The following is a 23,860-nucleotide window of genomic DNA, read 5'->3' on the forward strand; positions in this document are numbered from 1 at the left end:
GAGCCAGAGCTGGAGCAGGAGGGTGGGAGGGAGCGAGCGCGGCTCGCGGGCTGCCCCTCGGCCCCGCCGGGTCCTAGTGCCCCGCGGATCCCGACCCCAGAGCGCCTCCTTGATAGAGGCTGGCCAGAAGGCCACTTCCCTGGGGGCTGATTTGGCTGTGCCAAGGGACAGGACGAAGTGTTCAGTTCGATCCCTCTCTGGGAAGCTCCTGATCAAGGAGGAAAGAGCCACGTCCTCTGCTTCATCCCCACTCCACAAGCAGCTCACCTGTAAAGGCATCTGACACCAGAACCAGAATTCAGGGATATAAGGAACGGAGCTCAGGGGTGGAGAGGGGATGAAAGAGGGCCCATAGGGCCAGGGGACCACTGCCTGGGTGCATGCAGCCCCATCCCTGCGGGGAGCCTGTGGGCCTAGAAGTGTGAGGGAGGAGCCCCAGGGAGAAGGCCTGCCTCCCAGGTCGTCTCCTGGCCCAGCTTCCTCCGCCAAGCAGTGTTGGGAGTGAGCGGTCTAGAGCAGGGCACCTGGCTGCACATTAGCCTTTCCTGGGCAGTTTAAAAAGGAACACCCACACCAGGACCCCTCCAGGAAATAACTGATCCATTCCATGGGCTGGGTTGAGAACCATGGTGGGGATGCAGGGAGGGCAAGCCAGTCTCTCTCTGGCTGGAGGCCAGCTTTTACCGCTCCTGCACACAGGGATGGAAGCAGTCCCTTCCCTCCTCCCCTACAGGCACACTACTCTCTCCAAGCTGGTCAGTCCCAGGAAGTTTGGGAATGGGGCATGCCCTCCTCATTCCTCAGCCCAGGAGGGAAGGGTCCCTGGTACCAGCTGTCTTTCTCACTCCCTTTCTCCCTATTTGGCACCTGCAGGGAGAAACTAAGCAGCTCCGCAGAAATGGGTTTAGCTGGAGAGGGAGCAATCAAGGCAAGCCAGACTTTTAGCAAATACATTTTATCCAGAAAGAGATAATAAAATAGCGTGCACTTTATTTAAAACCAACCAAGCGCCGATAAAAATATATATATATATCACTGCAGCTGTGATTCCATTTCAACTTCAACAGTAAGAACTGGGCATTTCTTTACTCTTCACATCGTGTGCAGGGCCTGGCAGAGGAGGCCACCCACCTCCACCAGAGCCTTGGAGGAAGAAATGAGTGGCCCCCCCACAGTGGGGACATCTCAGCTGCAGGGCATGAGAAGGGGCTGTGTGGTACATCTCTGTTGTCTGTGCTGCTCTCCTCCTGGGCCGCTGATCAGCGACTCCTCAGTGGCAATGACGGAGAGAGAGAGGGAGAACCATCTGGAGCTGTGCAGACAGGAAGATGAGTCCTCTTTCCTCCTTCGGGGTCTCTGAAACCCCCATGGGGGTCCCATCACAGGGTCCTACTTGCAGGCACAAGCCTGCAAAGCAGTCATCTTTTGCTCTGGCTGAAGGGGAATCAAGAATCCGAGAGGAACCACTTTCCTCTTGACACAAAGCAGCCACAGGGAAGTTTCTTACATACAGTATGGCAGCAGCAGGCAAACGGAGGACCCCGCTGGCTCGGATTAAGGCACTTGTAACAGACTCAAGGTACGTTCCAGCCCCGGCCCCAGGTGGGAACTTCCTCACTTCTGTTTGCCCTCAGGCTCCACAGGCACTGCCTCTCCCCAACCCCACCACTGGGCAATGAAAGGGACAGGAGCACGCCTTGAGGGACTGGGGTTTGGTTGGAGTACAGGGCTGGGAGGAGAAGACAAACAAGGATGGAAGCAGGGGACTTGGCAAAGGGGGAGGTAGAGAAGGACAGGAGGGAAAGAGCACTGGAGAAAGGCAAGTCGTGGCTGAGTCATGGAGGCCATTGGCAGTGATTGGGGTGTTTGCTGAGAGCGGGTGCAGAAGCTGGCAGGAGCCCCCCGCCAACCACCTGCCCTGCTAAGACAGGCTGGGAGCAGAGAAAGAGTGGGGAGAACCAAGCCCAAACAAGAGAACCTCAGAGGACAGGGCCCCTGAGGACAAGCTGGGGCATGGTCTTCCTCTCTCGGCTAAGGGGCTGCAGAGAGAAAGGTCTGAAAGGTTCAGAGACAGGGCGAGAAAGGGGCAGGGGGCTGGAAGGAGGGTTGTGCGACCCAGAATCAGCTGGGCTCTTTGGTATGATGCAGGGAGCAGCGTCCGACGACCCTCTCACTCCTCCTCCACGTTCCGGGGCCCCTTGACTGCTCGCCTCTGCCGCCAGCGCAGCTCCTCCACCTGGCGTTCCAGACCCCGAACCTTGGCCTCCAGCTGGGCCCCCGAGGCGCGGGTGCCAGTGAGCCGGCTCAGCAAGGCGTAGAGGGTCAGCAAGGCCAGGAGAAGCAGCGCCCGGGTGGAGGGGTCGGGCACGGACCTCACCAGGGCCACAAAGGCAGCCAGGAAGAGGGCAAGCTTCAGGCCCCACAGGATCCGCCCCAGCAAGGCCAAGACCAAGCCGAGGAGCACTGACAGCAGCCAATAGGCAACCAGGGCGCCTGCTCCCCACAGCAGGAAGGTCTGGACTTGGCTGGGGCTGAGCTTCAGGCCCTGGGTGAGGTGATCTCCTAGAAGGGGAGAGAGTCATAGAATCAGCCACCCTGGCACGGTGAAGGGAGTGGGGGGAGCTGTCAAGGACCAATAAAAAGGGGAAGAGCCAAACCCCCTTCGCCAAGGAAAAATCCTTTCCCCTCAGGTCATGGAGCTTAAATCCCAGCATCTACAGGTTAAGCTCCAGCTGACCTAACCAGTTCTCTGCCACTCACCTTCTAGCCCCAAGGCGTTCAGCAACTGAGCAGCGATCCCAGAGAGCGCAAAGAAGGCCACAGAAATGGCTGACGAGATGGCCCACATTATCTGCGCCAAGGTCTGTGGGAAGAGGAGGGCACGAGATGAGTCCATAATTAATGATGTTCTTCTTCTCCGAGCTTCACCACCACCGGCCAGGAACGCCTCCACCTGCTTCTCGGCCTGGCCGAGGGGTCCCTTCCACAGCCACCTTCCAGTGCATGGGGACAGGCCATTTCTCCTTCCTGAGCTGGAACCCATGACACTGGGGCCCTAATTCAACTGATGTGCTCAAATACTTTGGTGGTGGTAGTGCGTGAATGTGGTTGTGTGGGAGAATCATCAAATCCCTGAAGCAGTCACCCTGTAAAATTTGGTGGGGGGGTCCTCCTAGCCTCCCAAGGATTGAAGGTCTGGGAAGCAGCATCCCTGACGGGCTAGGCTGTTTCAGTGACAACGAAGTCAATCGGCTCTTCTGTATCATGGATCTTATAAATGGTAAGATCTTTGTTTCAGGTATTCAATAAGACCTATCAAAAATATATGACAACATGCTTGGGATGCCACTGGGTAGAAGAGACAGCCCTGCCTTAAGGCCCTGAGTCATCCCCACTCCTGCCTCTCCAGGTAAAAGTATGGACTCAGGTCTTGATATCTGGCCAATTTAAGACTTAAGGTCAGATTTAGACCAAAGTCAGACACATTGTCACCAGTGACATAGGTTTACAAAGATGGCTCATTTCCCAGTCTATCTGGCAAGAAAAGGCAGGGATAAGGGAAAGATGGGGGTGGAGCTAAACGCTCTGGGATAGGAATGAAACAAAGGGGGTGCAAAAAGCAGGGGCTGTCTGGCTTCATTCCGTGGCCCCACGGATTATGATACAGAGGATGTGGAGTCAAGACAGGTGGCCGTGAACAACGGCTCCTCTGTCCTCAACATGTGTGGTCACAGCAGGGAACACTCTCTTTACCTCGGAAACCAGGTGCATGGTTTCTGCCCCAATCAAGGCATCCAAGGTTCCCCGCACAGAGCGACCGATCTGGCTCAAGAGATCAACGGGGGCCTCCCTCTTCTGCTGGCCCGGCGTCACAAAGTCTCGATGTGACTGGGAAGACGCTGAGTCCAGGAGCAGGAGGGCCACGAGCACCATCAGGACAACTTTGAACAGATACTTGCCCCATGGCGAACCGCTGCCTAAGCCTGCCATGGCTGGATCTGTCAGAGTTGAGAAGCATGGCATGAGCGAGGGCCCGAACTGGCAGAGAAACCCACTGTCCTGGGTGTGACTTGCCCCAGCACCCTCCTCCACCCCTCCCTGTTAGTTGAAACGCAGAACTGAGACTTTCAGCCTCAGCTGGGTACAACCATCTGATTCACAGGTTCCTCTTTCACGTTCTTTACTGTTTGCATATTAATAAACCAGTAAGTATACGTCAGCGCCTTAAGGTGGATGAGAAGATCTCTCTGAGGCTTACTCCAGTTCTAAAAACCTGAAGGCCTGCCTTTGTGTATTAGGTGCTTTGGGCATTAAAAAAAAAAAAAATTTTAAGACTATAAAGCTTTGTCCCCAAGGAAGTTATAATCTACTTTAGATAAAGCTAATACATATATTTTACAAACGTAAAAATTGCACTCAAATAGGATTACCACTGCATAAAGATGTAAAGAAACATGCTTGGTTGGGTGCTCAAATACACAAGAACACACTGTACACAGGCCATTTGTTCTGCAGGAGTATCACGTGAGATGGTCCTTATCCTCCTCACCACTATGGGTAGAGAAGAGACTGAGACTTAGGACTTAAGTCATCCACCCAAGGTCACTGGGGCTAAGGAGAAAGGCCAGGATTTGGACCTAAACTTCTGCTTCCAAATCACAGAAGTGAAGGTGGATCACAACTGTGGTTGCTCACTGGAAACATCTGGAAGCTTCACAAACTATTGATGCCTCTGCCCTAAAGACAGGAGGTTATGATGTCACGGTGAGTATGGCCCGGGCTTAGACCTCCAAAAGCCCTCCAGAGGATTCCACTGTGCAAAGTCAAGATCCACTCACACTGAATGACCTCAACTCCCTAGCCCCCAAGGGAGGCAAAGAGTTAAAGCATAACTTTTAAGGAACAATATTATTAATAATAAAAAGTTAACCATGGGCCACCTATCTCATTTAATCCTCACTACAACCCATTAGGTAGGTACTGTTCTTATCCCCCATTTAACTGATGAAGAAACTGAGGAAGGATAAGAAGTAAGTACGTGAGCCAGAATTTGAATTCAGGTATACCTGACATCAGGCTTCCCTGGTGGCTCAGCGGGAAAGAATCTGCCTGCAGTGCAGGAGACGAGGAGACACCGGTTTGATCCCTAGGTTGGGAAGATCCCCTGGAGGCGGGCATGTCAACTCACTCCAGTATTTTTTCCGGGAGAATCCCATGGACAGAGCAGCATGGCGGGCTACAGTCCATGGGGTCACAAAGAGTTGGACACTGAAGGAACTTAGCATGCATGCACGTGACATCAGCACCCTCGCATATACCACCGTGCTGTATCCTCTCCAACTTAAATCTCACAAGTGATTTGGAAAGTCACCCAAGAGATTATTCATGAGCTAAAATAGACTTGGCATCTACCAGTCCAATCCATGAATTACTAGTGATAATTCAGTTAACTGCTTTGTGTCTTATGCTCTGATCTCCTCTGTAATGTGATGCTGTAGGCAAGTTAAGACCCAACAAGTATCAACTCATTGAAGTACCAGTGGATTTAGCCAAGAAAAACATTTTCAGTTCCAACTTCTATTTGCTACCGTGCTTGAGAAAAGTCAAACAGCACCGGCAAATTCCCTGTTCTCCTCCAGGCTCAGAAATGAACCTGCAGCTCCTGGGAGTGTCAGAGATTTAGACTTGAGGAGCAGAGGCTTAGCCAGGCCCCTGAGGCAGGAGCAGTCAGGTGTTTGAAGTTTTTGTAGCTACCAGGGCCCTCAGGTAGTCAGCCAGAAATCAAGGAGGAGGAGAAGATACTCTCATTTTTGTTTAGTGGGAAGGAGGGTCCAAGAACCAGTTATAAAAATATCACATTTGGGGTACTTTCTGGCACAGAAACAGTTGCTCTAAATCCCTCCTGAGACCTGTAGGATCACGCAGGCTGCAAAACAGACAGTTCAGAGGGAACAACCTCAGGTTGGGAAGTCTTCTACTCTTTTTCTGGCACAAATCAAGAACCAGATGGTTCCTGCCTGCCCGTGGTCAGAGATGAGGAAAGCACAGGTCAGTTCCTGGTCTATCTGGGTCATGACCGCACTGAGGACTTAACGAGCAGGGTTGCTATCTTGGGTTGGATTCTATATCCAAGGACCTCCACCCAGAGGGATCCGATGACATCTCCTCCTATCTTGAAGGTCAAGGTGACGTGAATTGCTCCCCACCCCCACCCCCAAATGGAAGCCTCCTGCGTTCTGTGCCAGCCTCAACCTTCAGGCAGCCATTTGCTTCAGTCCAGGGGAGTTGTGTGTGCTCAATCGCTCAATCGGGTCTGACTCTTTGCAACCTCATGGACTGTAGCCCGCCAGGCTCCTCTGTCCATGGGATTCTCCAGGCAAGAATACTGGAGCAGGTTGCCATTTCCTCCTCCATGGGTTCTTCCTGACCCAGGGATCGGACCCATAGCTCCTACATCTCCTGCATTGGCAGGTGTTTTCTTTACCACTGAGCCACCTGGAAATCTGAGGAAACTTGGGGGACCTTGAAATAAACTCTCCACAGTGAGGCTGGCATTGCCTGCCAGTCAACCTTCGGAAATGTACCAGAAACCAAATCTAACCCGATTCCAGAGTGAGCCCTTTGCAGATAAGAAAGCTACTCCCTTTCTTCAAAGGTTTCCCTGGTGGCTCAGATGGTAAAGAATCCTCCTGTAATGCAGGAGACCTGGGTTCAATCCCTGGGTTGGGAAGATTCCCCTGGAAAAGGGACTGGCTACCCACTCCAGTATTCTTGCCTGGAGAATCCCATGGACAGAGGAGTCTGGCGGGCTACAGTCCATAGGGTCACAAAGAGTTGGACACGACTAACACTTTTACTTTTCCCTTTCTCTTCAAATTGTTTTCTTTAACAGGATTCCTCCTCATTTCTCCTTCAGCAAGGGTCTAATCCATCACCATGATACCTCCTCACTTCATCCCAACCAAATACTTTTGATAAAATGAAGCCATGCGAGTCAGGGGCTGCAGCAGCCATGAGCTCTGAGAGGAAGGATGTCTTAAATGTCTCAGCAAATAGCAGGCACTCAACAACAACAAATTGTGTGCGTGTGTGTGTTGCTTTATAATTTACAAAGTGTTTGTTCTTTCACCATCACATTTAAGTCCACAACAATCTTATAAGATACTGCTATTTCTCCACATTTACTCAGAAAACTATGGCTTAGAGAGATCAAGTGTTGTTCAAGTTCACACAGCAGGATGGGGACCTAACTCCAGAACCCAGGGTCTAAACCTTGCCCTTTTGCTCCTTCCACACCCCACCCACCCTGCCTCATTAAGACATGGTCGCTGCCCTCAAGGAGCTTAAAGTTCTGCCCCCAAATCAACCACCTCACAGACAGAGGACACCCAGATTCCCACAAGGAGACCACCCACCAGATGATGACCCACCTGCTGGACTCACAGGTCATGGTTCTGCAGCAAAAAGCCGGGACTAGACCTGCCACTTTTGTTTAGGCAGCAGCAATATGGCTTGGGCAGGGACAGGCTGAACTGCGGAAACTGCTTCATTTAACTGTGGTAGTGAGAAGGAAATGGCAACCCACTCCAGTGTTCTTGCCTGGAGAATCCCAGGGATGGGGGAGCCTGGTGGGCTGCCGTCTTATGGGGTCGCACAGAGTCGGACATGACTGAAGCGACTTAGCAGCAGCAGTGAGAAGACACTATATGTTTAGCTGTGGTTTGCTAAGAGGGTAGGGTGGGGCGGTCCCCAGACTCCCTGCCAAGGCTCCTTCCTCCTGTCGCTTCCTCTCGCACTATAAATCACAACACAGCAGGAGGGGCAGCTGATTTTGTGCCTTCTGCCGGTCCTGATTTCCCCATCATTGTCGAAACTGCCCCTGTGGAGCAGCAGTTCTCAATTGCGGTTGCCATGAGAAGGGCTTGAGCCTCCTCAATCTGGAGTGTCTGTCCCACCCGCACCCTCCAGCCCCCGGGGCTTCTTTACTCGGACTCTCCCCAGAGTCAGGTTCAGGCTTTTGTTTTCAGAGCTCCTTGGGGATTTCTGATGCATAACAGGACAACTGCCACAAATGATCAGCAGCACAGGGGAAAGTCTACTGTTCGGGCAAAGTCGCCCAAATGCAGCAGTGTACAAAGCACTCTAGACTTTTCTGTCCCAGGCTCAGTTCTGCCACACACTAGAAGCCACTACTGAACTCCCCTGGCAGTCTAGTGGTTAACACTCCATGCTTCCAGTGGAGGGGATGTGGGCTCAATCCCTGACCAGGGAACTAAGATCCCACATGCACTGCAGCGCGGCCAAAAAAAATAAAATTTAGAAGCCACTACCTTCTACCTTATTACTTAACTGTCTGAGTTTCAGTCTCCTCAAATCTAAAATGGGATCAAATGAGGTTAAGAGTTAATGCAAGTAGTTAACATGTTTCTACAAGAACTTTGTAAACTATAAACATCTATAGGAAAGTTGTAGCCCACAAATTGCCAATATACCACTCATTGCACTGTAGCATAATTTAGCAGTTTTTATGCCTGCCTTCCCCAAAAAACTTTGAGCACCTCCCCTTCAGACTTGATAGCTAACCTTCCTTGGAATTCCCAGTGCCTAGCACAGAACAATGACTAATAAATGCTTGTTAAATGAGTGTCAGAAGCCCAAGGAGCGGTGAGAATGACAACGGAGAGCCATGGAGAGGTACAGAGAGGATTATTTTAAAGTTGATACAAATATGCAGCGGCCACTCGAAAAGCACAGCTGCGTGGAAAGGAAGCTCCTAAACCGGGTGAGGCTGCTACTCGGGAGTATGAAGTCAGCGTCCCGGCAGGTGGGGGCAGCCCCCGCTAAACCCCAACAGCTGCTGCCCAGCAACTGTTTGGGGGCAGGGCGACGAGCAAAGGGGCAGCTTCCCATGCGCACGGCGCTTTCCCCAGGGCCCGGCCTTCCCGAGACAGGGTGTCAGTGGCATGCTTGTGCTATTTCGAACAGCGTGTCCCTTGCCAAGGCTGCTGAGTGACGTCGCCGGCAAGGGACGCGGCGCGGCCCAGGGGTTCGGGGTACCCCCAAACGGCTGGGAGCGAAGCCGCGGGAGGCCGAGTCGTAGGCGGGAGTCGGGGTCGAGGGGCTCAGCGCTGGCCTGGTCCCGCAAACCTGACAGCCGCGTGTCCTCGACCGGACCTTGGAGCAGCACCGCGAATTCTTCTCCCCGGAAACACGCGCCTCCCCTGTTACTTAGTAACGACGCCCCCTGTTGCATAGCAACGAGGATCCGGGTCCACAGTTAAGACTGCCCGCCGCGCGACTTCGGACCCCTCCCCACAGGCGCTCGTCAGGCCTCGCGGCCGCCGGGCTCACACCTGCAGCGGCCGCCGCCACCCAGTCCCGCGTGCAGCCCCCGAGTCCCGGTCTCAGCTTGCACTCACCGGGCTCTGGCCACCGCTGCTCTTCACGTGCGACTTCACTAAAACGCGGCACTACACCCGCGCCTCAACTCCGGGGCGTTGGTTTATCGTCTGCGCACGCGCAAGGCGGGACGCGCCCGGACCTGCGGGCCGCCCAAAAAGCCCAAAGTCCGGTGCCGGTCAGCGCATGCGCTCTACTCTCCGCTTGCGTATTTATCCCAGGCATTCCCACCGGGAGAATAATGGAGTCGGAAGTTCGAGCTGGGAACGGAAGTCTCTGGCAGGAAAGGGGAAAGTGACTATATCTGGACTATAGAGTGGGTAAACTTCATTTTTTAATTTGGAATGGAAGCTTATCTGCCTCTTAAAAAAAAAAAAAAACCCTTGGCATTTCGGGCATTGTAGTTCTCCAGCTACGTGGGGCCTCCTGAGGCATTGTGGGAAATGTAGTTCTAAGAAAGAGGAGCTTGAGCGCACCTGGTCTTTTGAGAAAATTTTTCGCGCTTAAAAGACACAAAGGGGAAAGGGTGTTAGAGGAGCAGTAAGAGGCGCTCAACCGGGAAAATGCATCCTTTCCCTCTGAGATCATCTCCACTCCTTAACTCTGCAGATGGTTCCTAAATGTTCTCTCAGTTTTAGAGAGGGAAGGGCACTAACTTCCAGACCCATTTCAGTCAAAAAGGCAGCATTGTGAGGGAGAACGCCGCGGGATTTGAAATGAAGAGGTCTTTTTCCTGCTTTGTTATTCTGGCAGGTCACTTCATCTCTCTGGATGTCCTTATTTCAACTTTACTATTGTTTGAAAGAAAACTGTAGGCTTGAAATGGAGTCACTTATTGTAAGGACAAATCCCTAATCCGGGAATTAATACCTGTCGTAGCTTAAATTTCAACGTCATTCAGAAATGTAGTCTTAACAAGTTAGTCAGGAATTTTTTGGTCAGCACCAATGAGGCCATTTGTCACACGGGCTCTCTGTTGTCCCCAAAGGAAACTGAAATAATCTGCGATATAGATCCCTTCCATTCCCCGTAAAATATGTTACCTATGCCTGCAATGCGGGAGAACTGGGTTGGGAAGATCCCCCAGAGAACGGAAAGGCTACCCACTGTAGTACTCTGGCCTGGAAAATTCCATGGACTGTATAGTCCATGGGGGTAGCAAAGAGTTGGACAGGACTACGCGACTTTTCACTTTCACTTTCATGCCTAAAGTAATCTTTTCTTCTGTTTATGGATTTCATGTCCTGCGTTTGAAAACCTTTCGTTTACTATAGCTCTTTGGAGATATAGGATGCTGCCTAATTTATGAATCTTCTATAACTAATTAGATATTTGAAATGTTTTCGGCTGAATTTTGTTTTTTAATTCTATAAAGTACTAAAAGTGTTCCAGTGAGAAAAAGGAAAAAGTTTTCTTTTTTTCTTTTGCCCTTTTCTGAGCACTTTTTTTACTTTGAATGTTCCTATCTGTAGTCAGTGCATGCATGCATGCATGCAAAATTCGTTCAGTCCTGTCGGTTGGAACTCTTTGCGACCCTGTGGGTCATAGCCCTATGGTCTCCTCTGTCCATGGGATTTTCCAGGCAAGAATCCTGGAGTGGATTGCAATTTCTTCCTCCAGGGGAACTTCCTGACCCAGGGATCAAACCTGGGTCTCCTGCATGGCAGCCAGATTCTTTACCAACTGAGTCACCAGGGGAAGGCTCCAGGAAAGACAATGGACCGAACTAACAGGCTGCTTGACTCCAGTCTATAACTGTTTTTGCAACAGTGCCCTTGCCTGGAAAATCACATGGACGTGTGGTAGACTACAGTCCATGGGGTCGCAAAGAGTCGAACACGACTGATCGACTCCACTTTCACCACTTTCACTTAAGAGGAAAAATAATATAAGATCCTTAAACCTTTGTTCTTTGTCACTGACCCTTGACTCTGTGCCCTCAACCTATATAATCCTCTGATTTCTGGAGGAAGGGAGGCCCAGTGCCTGAGGCAGGAGCCTGCTGTGTCTCCCTTCCTCCACCTGAGGATTGAAGCCACCTTTCTATTTCCTCCAAACCTTGTCTGCATATTTTATTTGGCTTCAGTGGGCAGAGAAAGCCAAGATTTTTGGACTACATCAGAAGATCCTAACATACATCTTCACTTCTTAGCAGGTATGGAGATTCAAGGAAATAAGTGGAGTGAACTTTTTCTGATGAAGTAAGTGGAGTTTTTTGTTTTTTAAATTTAAGTTGCTGTCCAAATGCTTTTATGTAGGTAAGTTCCCCTTTGATGTTCCTGAAACAGTTCTGAAACTCAACACTCTAAAACAAAAATCTATTTTTCCCCCTCCAATTTAAGTTGCTGTCCAAATGCTTTTATGTAGGCAAGTTCTCCTTTGATGTTCCTTAAACAATTCTGAAACTCAACACTCTAAAACAGAAATCTATTTTTCCCCTCCCTCCCTGAATCAGCTTTTTAATTCTGCCTTCCATAGCTCTGGGAGAAGGCAATGGCATCCCACTCCAGTACTCTTGCCTGGAAAATCCCATGGACGGAGGAGCCTGGTAGGCTGCAGTCCATGGGGTCACTGAGGGTCAGACACGACTGAGCGACTTCACTTTCACTTTTCACTTTTATGCATTGGAGAAGGAAATGGCAACCCACTCCAGTGGTCTTGCCTGGAGAATCCCAGGGATGAGGGAGCCTCATGGGCTGCCGTCTATGGGGTCGCACAGAGTCAGACACGACTGAAGTGACTTAACAGCAGCTTCCATAGCTCTGAGGAACTACTCCCAAGAGGTAGGGGAGAGGCCAGTATATCTGTAACTTTGGTAAGTGGTGTGTGCAATCCAGCATACATCTTGGAAGAAGGTTACTGCTAGTCGAGAGGAACAGGTATCTCAGTTCATGATTTTAATGCTTTTCTAAGTATAGGAAAATGCAAGAATTGGGGTTCACAAAAAATGTTCCTATCATATCTAGCTATCTAAGGGTCTGTTTTGCCTGTTTTCTCAAAGCACAGTGGTTCACCCTGTTCTTCATCCTGAATTTCTTTCAGGGTGTATTGTAGGTCAGTGCTGAGGACTTAATCTAGAAGATTTGTGAAACTGAAAGATGAGTGACATTCCTTGTTTTACAGTGCCACCTTGTGGTCCTAAATTTAACCAAGGTTTGGGAGGCATTTCATAACCAAATTGTCCCATGGTGCCAGGAAGGCTTATTCCTAGGTCAGGTGAGGATTCCCTTGATATGCCACTCAGTGCATTATTAATGTCCCTGTTAATAGTAGCGTAAAAGTATCTGAACCACTTGTCTCACTAGTCTGCTATATTTCAAGAAATGATTCCCTTTTGTTGCCTCTTCCCATGTCTGCTGCTGCTGCTGCTAAGTCGCTTCAGTCGTGTCCGACTCTGTGCGACCCCATAGACGGCAGCCCATCAGGCTCCCCCGTCCCTGGGATTTTCCAGGCAAGAACACTGGAGTGGGTTGCCATTTCTGTTACACTATTGTTCACTCGCTAAGTGGTGTCTGACTCTTTGTGACCCCATGGACTGCAGCATGCCAGGCTTCTCTGTCCAGAGTTACATTATTACAATTATTTTAATTTTATATAGAACTATATATTTGGCCGGGGCTTCCCTGGTGGTTCAGTGGGAAATAATCTGCCTGCCAATGCAAGTGACTCATGAGAGCCAGGTTCAATTCCTGGGTTGGGAAGATCTCCTGGAGAAGGAAATGGCAACCCTCTCCAATATTCTTGCCTGGAGAATTCCATGGACAGAGGAGCCTGGTGCACTGAGTCTATGGAGTCGCAAGGAATCAGACACAACTTAGGGACTAAACAGCTGTATATTTCGTCGACTGTTTCAAGCTGCTTAGTCATCAAAATATTTGTCAGAATCTCAGTTGTACTTTGGGTAATATGAAAAACAGAAATCTTGTAGAGTAAGCAGAATACAGGTAGTACAGTTAGTAGCATTTTTAAAAGTCTTAAGTAAGGATTTTTTTAATTTATTTATTTGCCTGCACCGAGTCTTAGTTGTGGAGTGAGGGATCTTTAGTTTCGGCATACAAATTCTTAGTTGCAGCATGTGGGGTCTAGGTCCCCGACCAGAAACAGAACCCTGGCCCTCAGCATTGAAAGTGTGGAGTCTTAGCTTCTAGACCACCAGGGAAGTCCCTTAAGTTAGCATTTAAACCAAGAACCTCCGTTGGATGTGAGCCCTGGTCACCTGACCCATCTGTTCCATACCAATTGCTATCTTTAAGGGTAATGATAAGTTGACGTTGTTCATAAGGCACTCTGCCCAATTTCCTAATGTTATTAAGCTCCTTATCTCTAGTATAATTTAATTGTTCCCACCATAAGGAAGCCTTTAAATTTAAATGACTATAGCCTGGTATTAACAATATAAATCCATCCCGTAATTGAGGGACGGTCTCTCCCAGTAAGCAGGAGGTTATGATTTTTGACTAACATTTAGCTCATTGTTCTGATTGAGCTTGAGTGATTAACTTTTAAAGAAAAATTGTATTTATGGCCAGGGTCAGAGCAGGTATGACTGATTAGCCAAGTGAGGGAGTCCCATCTAGTAATATCAATAAGGACTTGAACAGAACTATATAACTTTTTTCTTCTAGAATAAATTTCCTAAGGGCCATCCAAGCAAGCATGGGAGTGGAAAAAATCCACCAAAGTAAACCAAAAGTACTGAACATGGATAATTGACCATAAATACAACAATTGGATTGATTTTTAAACTCTGCATAGGATTTGTGTATCCATGATAGAAACCAAGAAAACACTATAAATGATCACACAGGTCAGGCCCAGCATCTTGGAATAGCTGTTCACTTCTCATGTCATCTTCTTCTCATCTTGGTGTGGGTATTCTTTTAAGGTGATATTGAGGTCAGCAGTCCTATCTTTAGACCAGTCTGGTACAGGGGCCCTTTTTAAAGTGGGAGGAATGAATGCAGGAGTTAATTCTCTTTGGTTTCACTGCACACGAGCTAGTTAAGAATATGATAAAAATCCTTTCATCTAGGTTTGGAGACAGTTCTTTAAATGATGTATTTTCCAGTTTGAAATCTCCTTGTTTCAGGTCATGGCACATCTGATCTTCATCCAAAGATAGATTACTAGGGTAAACATCAGAATCAATTTTAGACTGTCCTTTCAATAGTTCATTAAACCTTACAATAATGCAAATTGGTAAAAAGGAATCATCTGGGAAGTAAGTCTTAGGCAGTAAATACCAAAACTCAAAGACAACTAACAGCACTAGAACTTAATATCTACAAAGGTATATTACTGAAACATAATTTTTCTTTTGAAAACTATCCTTGTCGCTACAAAATATAGCCAGATTAAGACTAATTTGCTTGCAAAATGAGTCCAGTTTCAATAAACTTAACCTGATTATATATATAAGTATAATTGACCATACATGCTTAAAACTCAAAATTTTGGGGTTCCATCAAGATCATGGCAAATAGAAAGGGAAAAGTGGAAACAGTGACAGGTTTTATTTTGGGGGGCTCTAAAATCACTTCAGACAGTAACTGCAGCCATGAAATTAAAAGATGCTCTCTCCTTGGAAGAAAAGCTATGACCAACATAGACAGCATATTAAAAAGCAGAGACATCACTTTGCCAACAAAGGTCCATATAGTCAAAGCTATGGTTTTTCCAGTGGTCATGTACAGATTTGAGAGTTGGACCACAAAGAAGGCCGAGTGCCAAAGAATTGATGCTTTTGAACTGTGATGCTGGAGAAGACTCTTCAGAGTCCCTTGGACTGCAAGGAGGTCAAACCAGTCAGTCCTAAAGGAAATCAGTCCTGAATAGTCATTGGAAGGACTGATGCTGAAGCTGAAACTCCAGTACTTTGGCCACCTGATGCAAAGAGCTGACTCATTGGAAAAGACCCAGATACTGGGAAAAATTGAAGGCAAAAGTAGAAGCAGGTGGGAGACGATGAAATGTTTAAATAGCATCATGGACTCACTGGACATGAGTCTGAGCAAACTCGAGGAGATAGTGAAGAACAGGGGAGCCTGGTGTGCCTCAGTCCATGGGGTCACAAAGAGTCAAACATGACTTAGCTACTGAACAACAACAAACGCTCTTTTAAATTGGTTTTGCTAGAACTTTTCATAAGGATTCTCAGATTTGAACTTTAAAAGGTTTCTCAAGGCCAGGAAAGTCATGCTAAGGACTTGCCATCAGATTCTGTTTGAGATACCTATAAATTTGGGTGCATAACTCCCTTCTTGAGGATCCAAAATGTCTTGAGGTTCTTGAACCTGCTGGGAAATGGCTTGAATTATTCACCTGATAAGGTTGCAAGGTACCAGACTATTTTTTTCAAGGAGTTAATGGCTCCATAAAGTCAGTCTTAGTTCCTTAATGCTGTCTTGTCATATCTGAGTCTATGCACATGTCTCTCAATTATGACATTCCAATCAAAGCCTTGAGAGTATAACCAATGTTTCCAATTGTGTGCTGTTGTGAGGAGAATAGGTTCTTACTGAATTTATGCAAATAACAGTATTGCCATGAAAATAAGAATACTCACTAAGAGTTTCCAAATTCTGGAGGGATCAAGTAGAGAGAAAAGATAAATGTTTCAGTTCTGCTTACAAAGATATAATTCATCAGATTGCTGTAAATCACAGTTAGCTTAAGGGGAAAGGTTTCTTTACATCTGGAAAGCAAAGATTACAATTCAGTAATATTTCAGACAAAAAGCCACACTTGTTAATCTTGATACTTCATGGGTTTGATGCCATCAGGTTTTCCATTAGAATTCTTTTAATTTTTTACCCAGTCAGCAATATAATCTAAACATTTTCAGAAACCTGTACTTATCAGAAAGCCCTTTCTATGAGTCTTCTTGAAGATGAAGCATTTTTATGAAGCATCAGAGCGAAATAATAATTGTCTATAAATGACAAAAGATTTTAAAGGGCATGGCTAAAGACCTGATTACAATGTAGTTGTCAAAAATATTTCGTTATTTTTGTGACATAGAATATTAATAACTAGAATTATGACTGATAACATTTTATCAGGACACAGTCAGATTTTAGGCATTTCATATAATTTCCAGAACATTTATGTTAATAACAATTACCCATAGTGGAGAAGGAAATGGCAGTGCACTCCAGTATTCTTGCCTGAAGAATTCCGTGGACAGAGGAGCCTGACAGGCCACAGTCCATGGGGTCCCAAAGAGTCAGACATGACTGAGCAACTAACACAACATACACTATAACCTAAGGAATTTGACAGTGCTTCCCCTGTAATTTAACATACCAAATAAGCATAATTAACTTATTATCTTTCTTTGAGATGTTTTGGTATCCTCTGAAGTATCCCCAGGTTAGCTAGAGGTCAAGAGAACTTCATTTTAAAATTGGTTTGAGGAAGTTTGTCAAAGATGTCAAAAAATTTTAGGGACTTCCCTGGTGGTTCAGTGGTTAGGAATCCACATCTCAATTTGGGGGACATGGGTTCAGTCCCATGTCAGTTCCACACGCCGAGGGGCAACTAAGCACATGTGACACAACTACTGAAACCCATGCCCCTGGAGCCCACGCTCCACAATAAGAGAAGCTGCCACAGTGAGAGGCCCGGGCACCGCAACCAGAGTGTGGCTGCTACTCACCGCAACTAGAGAAAGTCCACAGGGAGTAGTGAGGACTCAGTGCAGCCAAAAAATAAATAAGTAAATAAATAAATAATTTTTAAAAAAGGAAAAAAAATTAAAACACTCGGTCAAATAGGATCATAGGTCACTATGAAACAATATTTATTTGACTAAGTGACAATTGTTGTTGTTCAGTTGCTAAGTCATGTTCAACTCTGAGACCCCATGGACTGCAGCACGCCAGCCTTCCCGGTCCTGCACTATCTCCCAGAGCTTGCTCCAACTCATGTCCATTGAGTCAGTGATGCCATCCAACCATTTTCATCCTCTGTCACTCCCTTCTCCTCCTGCCCTCAATCAAGTGACAAAAGAATATTTCAGAGGCAAATACAAAAGTTTACAATAGGTTGTTTAAAAGGTAAAGAAACTTGACAATCTGCCATCAAAAGCAGATCAATATTCCAAAAACTTTGTCCCTCTTAACAGAGAGAGAAAAACAAATTCTAATTTTGTACCAGCTTATTTTTAATAGTAAAACTCAACTAATTAAGTTAATTCTAATCTTAGCCAGTCCTGCTCACATACAAAACCCTTTTCCTAGAATTTCTTTTCCATAACCTTCTGTAACTTTCTTGTTTTACCTTCAGATTTTGTCCTGTCCTGTCCCTTTTCTCTCTCTGTCTTTAACCTTTTTTAGGACAAAATTATTTCCTTTTCCCTTAACAAAATTCACTTCCTTTCTTTATACTTTATTTTTCCTTTGCATACAAATATATATTTTCCTTATTAATTTTTAAAAGTTTGAGTTATATGTTTTAATTATAATCTTAAACCATTAAAACCTAATTTCTATTAAAAGTTAAGAAGTAAGCAATTATGAACTAAACTAGCATTCTGTAGAATGACAAACTTATTAGCTATAATTTCTAAAATCATGTACTTTCTTATAGAAAATGTCTCATATTAACTAATAGTCCTAAATATCATTAGTTTCTCTGTAAAAGAATCTTTATATTAATTTGAAGTATATTATTTTATTTGTAAATGACCTGCTGCTGCTGCTGCTGCTAAGTCGCTTCAGTCGTGTCCAACTCTGTGCACCCCATAGACGGCAGCCCACCAGGCTCCGTCGTCCCTCGGATTCTCCAGGCAAAAACACTGGAGTGGGTTGCCATTGCCTTCTCCAATGCATGAAAGTGAAAAGTGAAAGTGAAGTCGCTCAGTCGTGTCCGACTCTTTGCGACCCCGTGGACTGCAGCCCACCAGGCTCCTCCGTTCATGGGATTTTCCAGGCAAGAGTACTGGAGCAGGGTGCCATTGCCTTCTCCAGTAAATGACCTAGATATTCAATAAACTTCTATCATTTAACTTAACTTAGCGAAACTCCAAAGTTTCAAATTACCAAAAATCTGCAGAAACTATTTTTAAGTAAACATACTGTAAAACATTATTATTCCTAGCTCAGTCAGTAAAGAATCTGCCTGCAATACAGGAGACCCGGGTTCAATTCCTGGGTCGAGAAGATCCCCTGGAGAAGGAAATGGCAACCCACTCCAGTGTTATTGCCCAGAGAATCCCATGGACAGAGGAGCCTGGCAGGCTACAGTCCATGGGGTCGAAAGAATCGGACACGACTTAGCAACTAAAGAGAATCTCTTCTCTGACTGCTTGCCTTGTTCCTCTCCTTCAGTGGCAGTTCCTCTTTCCATATTCAAACGTGATCATTCTTCAAATTTAGTGCTTGGTCTTGTTTGTACATTCCTAAAGAGTTTACCTAAAAACTCTTATCTCATTTATACTTAATTTACTTGTAAAAATCTCACTATAGCAAGTTTTTTATCTTGCTGACAGATTTTGTAAGAGATAATCAGATCTTATTTGATTATCTGATTTGGTTATATTGATTATCTGATTACAGATAATCAGATCTCTTTTAACAACCCTGCATACAATAAAAGGATTATGTCATCTCAATATTATTCAAATCAAAAGGCTTAAACTTGTTTACCACCAGATATTAATGTAATACTGAATATTTCCCAGATTCATGTGAACCTGAAATCCATTTGGGTTAGTTTCTTTTATATTTCTGAGCATTTATATACATGCTCAATTTCATTTAAGCCAATTATATAGAGCTCCTTTACAAATTAATTTTGGCATTACTACCCAGAGGTAGAAATATATCTATAACATATACACAGACATATAGACATACACAGCCAGATATCCCATAGCTTCACTGAAAAGCTTAGTCATTAAAAAATAAAATAAAAACTAAAAACTTAGTCATTAATCAGTTATGACAATATAAAACTCATTTCTTTGTAAGTAAGTGAACAGAATAAGTTAAATTTACTTGCTTGAGTTTAAAAAGGCCTCTTTTCTGTTTTTTCCCCTCTGTCTCAGAAATTGGAGGTGATGTATGTAAGAGTTCCTGAGAGTCGTGGTAGAACATCTTATATCTCAAGGCACAAGGAGAGAAATGCAAGCTCCTCCTAGAAGGACTTTTGTTCCCCTAGGTTCAGAATTTTGAAAAGATGTTTTATCAAACCAATTTCTTTAACTATGCAAAAACCAGTTTTGGAATGTGAAACAACCCCATCTTGGCCATTTCAGGGTGGGGTTTCCTTGAGTTCCCAATTAAATAAATACTTATGGAAGTATTTGTTGGCTCCTCTTTTCTTCTTTTTGGAAAACCCTATTCCCCGTTTCTCAGATGACCATTATATCTACTACTGCGGGCAGGAATCCCTCAGAAGAAATGGAGTAGCCATCATGGTCAACAAAAGAGTTCGAAATGTAGTACTTGGATGCAATCTCAAAAATGACAGAATGATCTCTGTTCGTTTCCAAGGCAAACCATTCAATATCACAGTAATCCAAGTCTATGCCCCAACCAGTAACGCTGAAGAAGCTGAAGTTGAATGGTTCTATGAAGACCTACAAGACCTTTTAGAACTAACACCCAAAAAAGATGTCCTTTTCATTATAGGGGACTAGAATGCAAAAGTAGGAAGTCAAGAAACACCTGGAGTAACAGGCAAATTTGGCCTTGGAATACGGAATGAAGCAGGACAAAGACTAATAGAATTTTGCCAAGAAAATGCACTGGTCATAACAAACACCCTCTTCCAACAACATAAGAGAAGACTCTACACATGGACATCACCAGATGGTCAACACCGAAATCAGATTGATTATATTCTTTGCAGCCAAAGATGGAGAAGCTCTATACAGTCAACAAAAACAAGACCAGGAGCTGACTGTGGCTCAGATCATGAACTCCTTATTGCCAAATTCAGACTTAAATTGAAGAAAGTAGGGAAAACCACTAGACTATTCAGGTATGACCTAAATCAAATCCCTTATGATTATACAGTGGAAGTGAGAAATAGATTTAAGGGCGTAGATCTGATAGATAGAGTGCCTGATGAACTATGGAATGAGGTTTGTGACATTGTACAGGAGACAGGGATCAAGACCATCCCCAAGGAAAAGAAATGCAAAAAAGCAAAATGGCTGTCTGAGGCGGTCTTACAAATAGCTGTGAAAAGAAGAGAAGTGAAAAGCAAAGGAGAAAAGGAAAGATATAAGCATCTGAATGCAGAGTTCCAAAGAATAGCAAGAAGAGATAAGAAAGCCTTCCTCAGTAATCAATGCAAAGAAATAGAGGAAAACAACAGAATGGGAAAGACTAGAGATCTCTTCAAGAAAATTAGAGATACCAAGGGAACATTTCATGCAAAGATGGGCTCGATAAAGGACAGAAATGATATGGACCTAACAGAAGCAGAAGATATTAAGAAGAGGTGGCAAGAATACACAGAAGAACTGTACAAAAAAGATCTTCACAACCCAGATAATCACGATGGTGTGATCACTGACCTAGAGCCAGACATCCTGGAATGTGAAGTCAAGTGGGCCTTAGAAAGCATCACTACGAACAAAGCTAGTGGAGGTGATGGAATTCCAGTTGAGCTATTTCAAATCCTGAAAGATGATGCCATGAAAGTGCTGCATTCAGTATGCCAGCAAATTTGGAAAACTCAGCAATGGCCACAGGACTGGAAAAGGTCAGTTTTCATTCCAATCCCAGACAAAGGCAATGCCAAAGAATGCTCAAACTACCGCACAATTGCACTTATCTCACATGCTAGTAAAGTAATGCTCAAAATTCTCCAAGCCAGGCTTCAGTAATACGTGAACCGTGAACTTCCTGATGTTCAAGCTGGTTTTAGAAAAGGCAGAGGAACCAGAGATCAAATTGCCAACATCCACTGGATCATGGAAAAAGCAAGAGAGTTCCAGAAAAACATCTATTTCTGCTTTATTGACTATGCCAAAGCCTTTGACTGTGTGGATCACAGTAAACTGTGGAAAATTCTGAAAGAAATGGGAATACCAGACCACCTGACCTGCCTATTGAGAAATCTGTATGCAGGTCAGGAAGCAACAGTTAGAACTGGACATGGAACAACAGACTGGTTCCGAATAGGAAAAGGAGTACTTCAAGGCTGTATATTGTCACCCTGCTTATTTAACTTCTATGCAGAGTACATCATGAGAAACGCTGGGCTGGAAGAAGCACAAGCTGGAATCAAGATTGCCAGGAGAAATATCACCAACCTCAGATATGCAGATGACACCACCCTTATGGCAGAAAGTGAAGAAGAACTAAAGAGTCTCTTGATGAAAGTGAAAGACAGTGAAAAAGTTGGCTTAAAGCTCAACATTCAGAAAATAAAGATCATGGCATCTGGCCCCATCACTTCACGGCAAATAGATGGGGAAACAGTGTCAGACTTTATTTTGGGGGGCTCCAAAATCACTGCAGATGGTGACTGCAGCCATGAAATTAAAAGACGCTTGCTCCTTGGAGGAAAAGCTATGACCAACCTAGACAGCATATTAAAAAGGAGAGACATTACTTTGCCAACAAAGGTCTATCTCGTCAAGGCTATGGTTTTTCCAGTCGTCATGTATGGATGTGAGAGTTGGACTGTGAAGAAAGCTGAGCACCACAGAATTCATGCTTTTGAACTGTGGTGTTGGAGAAGACTCTTGAGAGTCCCTTGGACTGTAAGGAGATCCATCCAGTCCATTCTGAAGGAGATCAGCCCTGGGATTTCTTTGGAAGGAATGATGCTAAAACTGAAACCCCAGTACTTTGGCCACCTCATGTGAAGAGTTGACTCATTGGAAAAGACTCTGATGCTGGGACGGATTGGGGGCAGGAGGAGAAGAGGACAACAGAGGATGAGATGGCTGGATGGCATCACCGACTCAATAGACGTGAGTTTGAGTGAAGTCCGGGAGTTGGTGATGGACAGGGAGGCCTGGCGTGCTGCGATTCATGGGATCTCAAAGAGTCGGACATGACTGAGTGACTGAACTGAACTGAACTGAACTGATTCCCCATTTTAAAGTTCATTTGCCCAGATAAAATTACTACTGAAAACCATCTGGTGGACACACGTGCTGTTTGTGAGCTTAATTCCTCTAGGTGTCACCCTGGAGTCATTGCAGCTCTTTTACCTGCCTTGCTTTCTCCCTCCAGCAATCTAACCCCCCACCCCCACCCCCACCCCCCAGTTTCTCACAGCAGTGGATGGCCAATCCTTATCTGTTCATCTTTCAATGAGCAACTTTTGAACATTAATGAGTGGGTTTCCCTACGGGACTGCTGCTTGGTATAAGGACTCACCTTCCCCACTGCCATAAATGTCTCACCTGAGAAAGCTGAAACCAGCCAGAAGGAACTGTGTCTGGAACTGTGTCCCTTATCTTTGGAGCTGAAAGCTCTCATGTGGTAGCTTCACTTTAATTCCAACTAACCCTGTTAAAGTTTGGTCTTCCCTAGTGGCTCAAATGGTAAAGAATCTGCCTACAATGCAGGAGACCCCGGTTCGATCCCTGGGTTGGGAAGATCCCCTGGAGAAGGGAATGGCAACCCACTTCAGTATTATTGCCTGGAGAATTCCACGGACAGAAGAGCCTGGCAGGCTACAGTTCATGGGGTTGTAAAGAGTCAGACATGGCTGAGCAACTAACACTTTCACTTTCTGTTAGAGTTTATGAAGCTGTCGGCTTTCAACCTCATCACCCAGTCCAAACCTCCACAATGTCTTTCTTTTTAAAATATAATTGTATTTATTTATTATTTTTGGTTGCACTGGGTCTTTGTTGCTGCTCACATGCTTCCTCTATTTGCAGCAAGCGGGGCCTACTCTTCATTGTGGTGCACAGGCTTCCCTTTGTGGTGGCTTCTCTTGCAGAGCGTGGGCTCTAGGCACAGGGGCTTCAGTAGCTGCAGCCCATGGACTCGGTAGTTGTGGCCCATGGGCTTTGTTGCTCTGAAGCATGTGGTATCTTCCCGGACCAGGGAATGAACCTGTGTCCCCTGCACTGGCAGGCAGATTCTTATCCACTGTACCACCAGGGAAGTCCTCCTCAGTATGCTTCACCTGAGAAAAATTTCCCCAGTGTCTCTCAATACAGGAAATACAGGTATCTCTTCTTGAACCTAAGTTCAAGGATAACCCACTTCTCATACCAAGGAATTTAACAACCTGTGAGTAAAACTCAGGATTGTCAAAAGAGATGGGAGATCTGGAGTTTAAGAGAGACTCATCTAATTTCATTGGGACACACCAAGGAGGTGGATGGACACAAGGAGCCCTTGATGGTACCAGGGCTCTGGATCATTCTAGAGTACAGGCAAATGAGGGAAGTCTGCTCTGGGTCCCTCTCTGTGTGGTCACCAACTGTCAACTGGAAAAAAGTGCACGACATAGGAGCTGTGAGTTGAGTTCTATGCCT

The 23,860-nt window shown here is 45.8% G+C and overlaps 1 protein-coding gene and 1 long non-coding RNA gene across 3 annotated transcripts; one reads left to right on the top strand and one right to left on the bottom strand.

Annotated features, from left to right (window-relative positions):
• Nucleotides 1-970: 970 nt before the first annotated feature.
• Nucleotides 971-9,571, bottom strand: TMEM109 (transmembrane protein 109). The gene is made up of 4 exons (XM_055581143.1): nucleotides 9,420-9,571; nucleotides 3,754-3,998; nucleotides 2,761-2,863; nucleotides 971-2,562 (listed from the first exon to the last, which is right to left on the bottom strand). Exons 2-4 carry the CDS (start codon nucleotides 3,988-3,990, stop codon nucleotides 2,171-2,173), a joined length of 732 nt encoding a protein of 243 aa, XP_055437118.1. The 5' UTR covers nucleotides 3,991-3,998; nucleotides 9,420-9,571; the 3' UTR covers nucleotides 971-2,170.
• Nucleotides 8,794-19,704, top strand: LOC129652481 (uncharacterized). 2 transcript variants are annotated; one of them, XR_008714558.1, is made up of 4 exons: nucleotides 8,794-8,824; nucleotides 9,621-9,715; nucleotides 11,555-11,600; nucleotides 19,448-19,704. It is a non-coding gene; the product is annotated as an uncharacterized LOC129652481 (long non-coding RNA). The 2 variants fall into 2 exon arrangements; XR_008714557.1 differs by lacking the exon at nucleotides 8,794-8,824 and having other exon boundaries at nucleotides 9,580-9,715.
• The last annotated feature ends 4,156 nt before the right edge of the window (nucleotides 19,705-23,860 follow it).

This window comes from Bubalus kerabau, chromosome 5 (assembly GCF_029407905.1).
Source record: "Bubalus kerabau isolate K-KA32 ecotype Philippines breed swamp buffalo chromosome 5, PCC_UOA_SB_1v2, whole genome shotgun sequence".
In the NCBI taxonomy this organism is placed as follows: domain Eukaryota; kingdom Metazoa; phylum Chordata; class Mammalia; order Artiodactyla; family Bovidae; genus Bubalus; species Bubalus kerabau.

Bases quoted from the DNA above. Each gene is read 5' to 3' on its own strand.
- TMEM109 (XM_055581143.1), bottom strand. From the start codon at position 3,990: ATGGCAGGCTTAGGCAGCGGTTCGCCATGGGGCAAGTATCTGTTCAAA. The intron at 2,864-3,753 runs GTAAAGAGAGTG...CTCTTCCCACAG, and splicing joins CCATGCACCTGGTTTCCGAG to ACCTTGGCGCAGATAATGTG. The intron at 2,563-2,760 runs GTGAGTGGCAGA...CTCCCCTTCTAG, and splicing joins GAACGCCTTGGGGCTAGAAG to GAGATCACCTCACCCAGGGC.